At 62.1% G+C, this 8,765-nt stretch overlaps 1 protein-coding gene across 1 annotated transcript; it reads right to left on the minus strand.

Moving 5' to 3' along the window:
* Positions 1-325: 325 nt before the first annotated feature.
* On the minus strand, positions 326-6,593 carry CD5 (CD5 molecule). The gene is made up of 10 exons (XM_062637117.1): positions 6,500-6,593; positions 5,832-5,870; positions 4,220-4,513; positions 3,879-3,932; positions 3,404-3,712; positions 2,471-2,752; positions 2,198-2,329; positions 1,802-1,855; positions 562-684; positions 326-454 (listed from the first exon to the last, which is right to left on the minus strand). The coding sequence occupies exons 1-10, from the start codon at positions 6,537-6,539 to the stop codon at positions 369-371; spliced, it is 1,413 nt and encodes a 470-aa protein (XP_062493101.1). The 5' UTR covers positions 6,540-6,593; the 3' UTR covers positions 326-368.
* Positions 6,594-8,765: the final 2,172 nt, after the last annotated feature.

Consider the following 8,765-nt stretch of genomic DNA (forward strand, 5'->3'; position numbering starts at 1 on the left):
CTGCGTCCTTGAGCACTGCCAGGGATGGGGCAGCCACAGCTCCTCCGGGCACCCTGTGCCAGCATCCTCCATCACCTCCCATCCGTTCATCCTTGCGTGGGCACACAGAAGGGGTTTGGGTTGGGCAAGACCTTCCAGGATCATCTCCTTCCACCCCTAACCACAGGCAAGGCCATCTTCTTGCTTGATCCGGTTGCTCCTGGTGCTTCATCCCCCCCTTTTACCCCCATGGAAAAGGGGGACTGATGAAGGAAACCAAGTTCATTTGCCCCCCCCAAAAAAAGAATGCAGGGAAAGCCACTAAAAGAGCACTTGCAGAGTGTCATGAGCAGGGGGAGGGCTGGGCTGGGACCCAGCACCCTTTGGGGTCACACTCTGCACGCAGAGTGCAGGTCGTAGTCACTGTCCGAGGTGTTCTCCGGAGGGCTGGAAGGTCGCAACGCTCCTTCCAGGGCTGTGGGGTGATGGATGGATGGATGGATGCAGGGGTTATCATGGGTGGGTGGTTCCCATTGGGAATGGAGCCCGGAGGAGCCGTTGCCAGCATCCTCCTGCCCTCACCTGGGTACTCCGGGGTGTGAGGGCTCTTCTTGGGGGGCTGAGCGTAGTCGTTGTCCCCCCCCTGCACCCGCTGCCCCTCTGCCCGTGGCCTCTGCGTGATGGTGCTGTTGCGGTGGAAGGAAACTGGAGGAGAAGATGGGAACAGTGGGGAATAGGGGGGGGGGATTTGGGGCTGAAGCAGCCCATTGGAGGTGATGCTGCTCGGAGGGGAAGGGGCTGAGTCAAAGCAGGACCCACGAGCGGGGCCGGGTTCGCATCGTGCTATGAGTCAATGTGGAGGCAGGAAACGGGAGCGCTCTGCCTGCTGCGAGCCCCAAACCAGCCCCAAATCAGCCCCAAATCAGGCCGAAATCAGCACCAAACCATCCCCAAATCAGCTCCAAATCAGGCCGAAATCAGTCCAAACCAGCCCCAAATCAGCACCAAACCAGCTCCAAATTGGCTCAAACCAGCCCTAAATCAGCCCAAGCCAGCCCCAAACCAGCCCCAACTCAGCCTCAGACCAGCCCCAAACCAGCCCAAACCAGCCCCAAATCAGCCCCAGACCAGCCCCAAATCAGCCCAAACCAGCCCCAAATCAGCCCCAAACCAGCCCCAAACCAGCCCCAAACCAGCCCCAAACCAGCCCAAACCAGCCCCAAACCAGCCCCAAATCAGCCCAAACCAGCCCCAAATCAGCCCAAACCAGCCCCAAATCAGCCCAAACCAGCCCCAAACCAGCCCCAGACCAGCCCCAAACCAGCCCAAACCAGCCCCAGACCAGCCCCAAATCAGCCCAAACCAGCCCCAAACCAGCCCCAACCAGCCCCAAATCAGCCCAAATCAGCCCCAGACCAGCCCCAAACCAGCCCCAAATCAGCCCCAAACCAGCCCCAAATCAGCCCCAAACCAGCCCCAAAACAGCCATCAACCAGCCCCAAATCAGCCCCAGACCAGCTCCAAATCAGCCCCAAACCAGGCCCAAACCAGCCCCAAACCAGCCCAAACCATCCCCAAACCATCCCGAAATCAGCCCCAAACCAGCCCAAACCAGCCCCAAATCAGCCCAAATCAGCCCCAAACCAGCCCCAAATCAGCCCAAACCAGCCCCAAATCAGCCCCAAACCAGCCCCAAATCAGCCCAAACCAGCCCCAAATCAGCCCCAACCAGCCCCAAACCAGCCCCAAATCAGCCCAAATCAGCCCCAAACCAGCCCCAACCAGCCCCAAACCAGCCCCAACCCACCCCCAACCCCCTCACCCGTCTGGTTGAGTCCCGTGGGGCCGATCCATTGGCGCTGCTTCTTTCTGGACCCTGGAAGGCAGAGGGCAGGGGATGCGATGTGCAGCTCCCCATGGACCCGATGCCGCTTCCTCCTCCGGCTGCTGTCCCCCCCGCTACCCCGCCGGCCCCATATGTCATCCCCAATCACCTCCTCCTCCTGGTAATCCCCTTCCCGACCCCCCCTGTCTGCTCTATTGTGTGTACTCAGTGCTTAATCCCCCCCCTTCTCTGTGCCCACCCCATGTGGGGCAGGCTCAGGGACAATGGGCATCAGCGCGGAGCATCTCCCGAAGGCCCTCAGTGGAGGAGCAAGGCAGGGATGGATGCACTGCAAAGGGCATAGGAAGAGGGGATCCAGGGCTTGTGCCCTACTTCTCTTCATCAGCCTCCTGTAAGCGGGAGGCCCGCAGAGGAGCAAGAGGATGCCGAAAAGCAGCAGGGCCAGGCAGATGCTCACGATGGTACCCGGGGCCGTGCCGCTGGGATGCGGCTTCGAGTCCTGGCCTGGGGAGAGAGGACCAGCGTTCACCGAATGAGACCCTTGCCGCTGATGCTGGGAGCTTGAGCCCCCGTTGGACCCATCTCCTTTGCCCCCCCGCTCCCCAGTGTAACCCCCATAGAGCTCAGCATCCCCCAGCGGCTTACACACGACTCGGATCCTGGAGCAGCTCGGGGTGTCCCTGAGGGGGCAGAGGTGCAGGTTGGGGACCCCACAAGTGACCCCCGTGGAAGGAGGGGGGTCCCGCGTTTCGGTGCTGGATGAGAGGTTCCCGCAGCGCAGCTCCTGGCACAGCTCCCTGCCCCACTGAGCCCGCAGGGTCCTGCTGTCGCACAGCACCCGCCACTGGTCCCTATGGAAGACCTCGATGTCCCCTTCGCATGGTGTGGGGCCGGATGCCAGCCTCCGCAGGGCCTTGGGCTGGGAGTCTGAAAGGGGGGGGGGGGAGAAAGAGGGATCAGATCCATGGGGAGGCGTTGGAACCGGCTGCCAGGGCTTGGAATCCCGCCCGCGGTGTGAGCCTCCATCCTCTGGGATGGGCTCCTGGCATCACCGCTTCCCCTTTGTGCCGCAGGGAGAAGGAGCTGGGAGCTGTGCCCGTGGCTCTGCCGGCTGCTGCGGCTCATCCCTGAATCCCACGGGAGGGATTCGGAGCGCGGGCAGATGGTGGGAACGCTTTGGGAAGGAATCCTGCTCTGGGATGGGGGCTGCGGCCCCAGAGAAGCCGTGGCTGCCCCATCCCTGGCAGTGCTCAAGGCCACAGGCGCTTGGAGCAAGCTGCCCCAGTGGGAAGGGCTTGGGGTTGGAGCTGGATGAGCTTGAAGCTCCCTTCATCCCAACCCATCCCATGAATCCACGATGGGGGGAGCCAGCCCGCTCCTCACAGCTCTCCTTCCCAGGGCGCCAGCCCCAAGCAGCTCCACAGGGATATCCATTGGGACCCCCCCCTCCCCTACTTAGAGCTGCCCTGGGGGCCCCCCTGTTTTACCCTCGCATGCAGGAGAGGAACGCGATGAGTGGGGTGAAGGCGGTGGGAGCTGCCCCCAGCACCCCCGTATCCAAACCCCGACGGTCCTCACCTGAGCACCGGATGAACGCGGGCTCCGCTCCCCTCCGGCCGCTGCTCCCATTGAAGCACTCGAGGAGGCGGAGGCTCCCGCAGGGCTCCATCACCTCCCAGCGCACCGGTAGGGGGCTGCCCCACCGCGGCTGTGGGGCAACGGAGCCCTCCAGGGCGCTCCCGCAGCCCAGGGCCCCGCACACGCGGGCCGCCAACGCCACCGGGATGCTCCGGCCCGAGGCCACCGAGCCCCACATCCCTGCCTTGTGCAGCTCCAGGAAGCCCGAGCAAGCGGTATCACCATCCACCAGGCGCAGCCGGGGGGGGGCTGTGAGCAATGGGGGGGGGTCATTGTGTTATAGAGCAGGAAGTCCCCCAAAACATCACTTTTTGGCCCCAAACGCTGTCAATGGGGCGAAGCAATCAACAAAGGGGGTCTGGGTTGGGCATTGCTTCTTTCAACCCATTCCATCATAGCAAGGCTGGGGCCTTACCGGTGGGCTCCGGTGTGGTGGCTGGAGGAGGTGCCGGGGTGGTTTTTGCTGGCTCTGAAGCAAGAACAAGGTGGTTATGGAGGGGTTGGAGCAGGGGTGATGGGTTCGGACTGAAACAGGGCGGATCCAGACTGGATGTAAGGAAGGAAGCTGTGGCTGCCCCATCCCGAGGCCAGGATGGACACAGGGGCTCGGAGCACCCTGCTCCAGTGGAAGGGGTTGGGGCTGGAACTGGATCAGCTTTAAGCTCCCTTCATCCCAACCCATGCCGTGATTGTATGGTGAAGAGAGGGGCCAGGCCCATGGGGATGCTGGTGAGCAGAGCTGGGATCTGTACTCACCGCTGCAGCTGAGGACCGCGTGCTCCGTGCAGTTTGCCGGCTCCCAAACGCATCCCATTGGAGCATCCACCAGCACCGGGCACCGCAGCGGACCCAGGTGTGGCTCCTTCCCGGTGCTGGGCACAAGCCGGAGGGGCCCGGTGATGGGGGGACCACAGCCCAGGCTCCGGCACATGCCATCAGCACTGGCTCCAACCACAACGTCCTGGCACACGCGGCTCCATTTGCCGTCCCAATTGACTTCCAGCATCCCGGAGCAGCGGCACCCGCCGCCCGTGAGCCGCAGCCTGGGTTCTGTGGGGAAACCAAGGGTGGAAGGGGATTTCCTTCCGTCCACAGCGTGTTTTCTGTAGGCATGTCCCCACCAGGGCTTCTTGCGGAAGGCCATGGCCAAAGGGATGCTGATGGAGCCATGGCCAAAGGGATGCTGATGGAGCCATGAACAAAGGGATGCTGATGGAGCCACGGTCAAAGGGATGCTGATGGAGCTGTGGTCAAAGGGATGCTGAAGGAGCCATGGTCAAAGGGATGCTGAAGGAGCCATGGTCAAAGGGATGCTGATGGAGCCGTGGTCAAAGGGATGCTGATAGAGCTGTGGTCAAAGGGATGCTGATAGAGCTGTGGTCAAAGGGATGCTGAAGGAGCCATGGTCAAAGGGATGCTGATGGAGCCATGGTCAAAGGGATGCTGATGGAGCCAAAGGGATGAACAAAGGGGGATGGAGCTGTGGTCAAAGGGATGCTGAAGGAGCCATGGTCGAAGGGATGCTGATGGAGCTATGGTCAAAGGGATGCTAACGGAGTCATGGTCAAAGGGATGCTGATGGACCCATGGTCAAAGGGATGCTGATGGAGCCATGGTCAAAGGGATGCTGATGGAGCCATGGCCAAAGGGATGCTGATAGAGCTGTGGTCAAAGGGATGCTGATGGAGCCATGAACAAAGGGATGCTGATGGAGCTATGGTCAAAGGGATGCTGATGGAGCTATGGTCAAAGGGATGCTGATGGAGCCATGGTCAAAGGGATGCTGATGGAGCCATGGTCAAAGGGATGCTGATGGAGCCATGAACAAAGGGATGCTAACGGACCCGTGGTCGAAGGGATGCTGATGGAGCTATGGTCAAAGGGATGCTAACGGAGTCATGGTCAAAGGGATGCTGATGGACCCATGGTCAAAGGGATGCTGATGGAGCCATGGACAAAGGGATGCTAATGGAGTCATGGCCAAAGGGATGCTGATGGAGCCATGGTCAAAGGGATGCTAACGGAGCCATGGCCAAAGGGATGCTGATGGAGCCACGGTCAAAGGGATGCTAATGGACCCACGGTCAAAGGGATGCTAATGGAGCTGTGGTCAAAGGGATGTTAATGGATCCACGGACAAAGGGATGCTGATGGAGCCATGGACAAAGGGATGCTAACAGAGCCATGCCCAAAGGGATGCTGACGGAGCCATGCCCAAAGGGATGCTGATGGAGCCATGGACAAAGGGATGCTGATGGAGCCATGAACAAAGGGATGCTGATGGAGCCATGGTTGAAGGGATGCTGACGGAGCCATGCCCAAAGGGATGCTAACGGAGCCATAGCATGGTCCCCATCCCTGCTCTTACCTCCAGTGCTCGGCGCAGCTCCTCCATGGCTGGTGATGGCTGCAAGGAAGATGGGCATAGAGCATCAGTCCAGCTCCTCACCCCAGGGCACGTGGGATCCCCCCACCTGGGGCAGCAGCTCCCAGCTTTCGGCCTCTCAGCGGTTGTTTTGGGGGAGAAAAGGCCGTTCTGGGGGCTCAGATCAGCCTTGTGCCCATGTAAGGGTGCTGCTGGTGGGTAGAAGCTGGTGATGGTGGCCAGGAGCTCCCTGTTCATACCCGGCTGGGGGGACCCTCCTGTCCCCATATCCCAGTGTATGGGAGTGAGTGGGGAGCTCGGATCACGCTGGGTTATTCCTTGGCCATAGGAGAGCATCTCCTGGCACAGCCAGGGATGGAGTGAGCTTGGAATGAGGACAGAGGGATGGATGGATGCCCCCAGCACCCACTGGTGCACCCTGGCCCCCTCTAGGACCCTTGCCTGTCCAGAGCCCCCCATGCTTTGGGTTTACCCCCAAATGATCACCAGCGACCCCCATAAGAACCCACAAGCTTGAGCCCCCCAGATTATTCCCAACAGCAGGAAACCCGGGGGGTTGGGGGGGTCCCCATGTGCTTTGAATCACCCCAAGGGCTGGGTGCTCACTGGGCACCCCCCATCCCACCGAGCCCCATCGCCCTGGCACTCACCCCACATTCCCAGGAGGAGCAGCAGGCTCCGGGATGCCATCGGCACGGCCGGCCCCGGGGTGCTGCAGTGGGGCCGGGGCGGGCAGGCAGAGGCTGTTTTCCTCCCTCTGTGGTTTTCTGCGTCACTTCTGGCCTTGTTTGAAGCCTCAACCTGGCAGCTGCCTCCCCACATCCTATAAAGAAAGGGGGGGAGATGGGGGGCTCGGTGCTCATCCCCTTCCTGGGCTCCCGCAATCTCTGCAGAGCACATGGGGCAGGGATGGAGGCAGGGATGGGGGCAGCGTGGGGCGTCCAAAGGGGATTGGGGGGATTGGGGTGGGAGCAGAGATGGGAGGAGGAGCTCCCAGTAAGGTGTTTGGGGAGCAAACACACTGGATTGTGTGGGGAAACCAGTGTAAGCATGACCCCGAGCACCGGCTCCGATGGGAGACCTGAGGCCAAAGCAGGCTCTGTTGGTGCTTCCTCCTCCTCCTCCTCCTCCTCCTGCTGGCTGCAGCATCCCCATCACCACCGTCTGCAGTCACCAAGGGAGGTGAGAGGCAGCAGGACAGGAAACGTGCCCTGGTTTGGGGGGTGCTGCAGATGGGGTGGTGCAGGGCACCCATGGCACAGCACGGCACCGTGGGGCAGCTCCCCCCGGCCGGAGCCAGGCTGACACCGCTGGGGCTGTGTGGGGAGCTCAGAGCAGCTTCCAGTGTCTGAAGGGGATGCAGGGATGCTGGGAATGGGCTCCATCAGGGATGGGAGTGATGGGACGAGGGGTGCTGGGTTCCAGCTGAACCAGAGGGGATCCAGAAGGAATTCTTCACTATGAGGGTGCTGAGAAGCTGTGGCTGCCCCATCCCAAGGCCAGGCTGGACACAGGGGGGGCTTGGAGCAAGCAGCTCCAGTGGAAGGGCTTGGGCTTGGAACCGGATGCGCTTTAAGCTCCCTCCATCCCACCCCATCCCATGGTTCTCTGATCCCATCCCACACCCCTCCAAGCCACCGCAGACCCCAGCAGCACCCAAAGCACCCTAACCCCAACCCTAACCCCGTGCTGTGGATGGGGAAGGCTTTCCCCAGGGCACATCCCCTCTTCTCCCCATTGCTGTCTCCCCACAAGGGCACACGTGGGGCACAGCAGGAAGGGTCAGGGCATTGATCCAGTGCTATTGAATCCCGGTGAAGCCAGCTCACGCGCTCTGCTCCCATCGACACAGCGACAGGATTGGGCCCTGGGGGGGGGGGGGGCAATGAGCTTCCCAAGCGGTGCAGTGGGGTTATGAGAGCTCCCATCCCCTCCGTGGCCATCCGGATGCTCTGGTTCCCCTGGGAGTTTCCTGCCCTTTGGGCTGAAGGTTTTCCATGACACAAGAGGAAGCTCATTGGGTGCTGCAGTGCCTGCGGGTGCTGGGTGCAGGCAGCGATGCGTGCGGGGTGATGCCAGCACCACGAGCATCCCATCTCCAGCAGCCCCCGGGGATAACCCCACTGGATCCCATCCCCTTGCAGCCTCCATGGCTTGGGCAACGCTTCGGGATAGGGATGCAAGGCTTGCTCCTGGGTTAACCCTTTCCATAGGGCTCCGTCCTACGGGCAGGAGCTGAGCCCCATCACCCCAACCGGACCTGGGGTCCGTGATCCACCCTGGGCAAGCCAGGATGAGGAAGCTCCACCTCCCGTGTGTTATCCAAGGCTCCCTGACCCCCCCCTCCAGCACCTCTGGAGCCGCCGGGATGCTGCCGCCAGGGTTAAGAGCATCCCTCCTCGGTGCCGGCGGTGCGAGGCAGCTCAGCACCATCCGGCTGCTGGGACACCTAAGGGTGCTTGCAGCATGTCCCGGAGGTGCCGGTGGAAGGGGGAGCGATGGGATGCGCTCGCTCGCTCCCTTCGCAGAGGCAGGAGGTGCCCTTGGCGGGGTAGGAAGGGGCTTGTGGGCTCCAGCAGCGGCTGGAAGCAGCGGCTTCCCCGTGGTCTCCATGTACCTGGAGGGGGCACGTTCCCCGTGGGAATCGGGGTGTCCCCTCCTCGCGCATCGATACCCCCAAGGGCACTGGTACCCTACATGGGAGCATCAGCATCCCCCAGGGCGGGATGGGGAGCACCGAGCGCGAAGGTGGCATCACCAGGACACAGCAGGGAGGGAGTGGGGCACCCCCTGTCCCCGCTGGCTGCCGGCCCCCATCTCCTCGCTCCTATCCCTTTGTGTGGGGTTCCGGTGCTATTCTGGTGCTTCCGGCGCCGTTGTTGCGGTGCAGCCCCTTTGTCGGGAGCCTCTCGCCTC

This window comes from Pezoporus occidentalis, unplaced genomic scaffold (assembly GCF_034315485.1).
Source record: "Pezoporus occidentalis ecotype Australia unplaced genomic scaffold, CSIRO_AGI_Poc_V1 ctg502, whole genome shotgun sequence".
NCBI classification, from domain to species: domain Eukaryota; kingdom Metazoa; phylum Chordata; class Aves; order Psittaciformes; family Psittacidae; genus Pezoporus; species Pezoporus occidentalis.

Excerpts from the sequence above, each read along its gene's own strand:
- CD5 (XM_062637117.1), bottom strand. The coding sequence starts at position 6,539 with ATGGCATCCCGGAGCCTGCTGCTCCTCCTGGGAATGTGGG. Across the intron at positions 1,856-2,197 it reads CAGGAGGCTGATGAAGAGAA|GGTCCAGAAAGAAGCAGCGC; the intron begins GTAGGGCACAAG and ends TCTGCCTTCCAG. Across the intron at positions 685-1,801 it reads CACGGGACTCAACCAGACGG|TTTCCTTCCACCGCAACAGC; the intron begins GTGAGGGGGTTG and ends CTTCTCCTCCAG.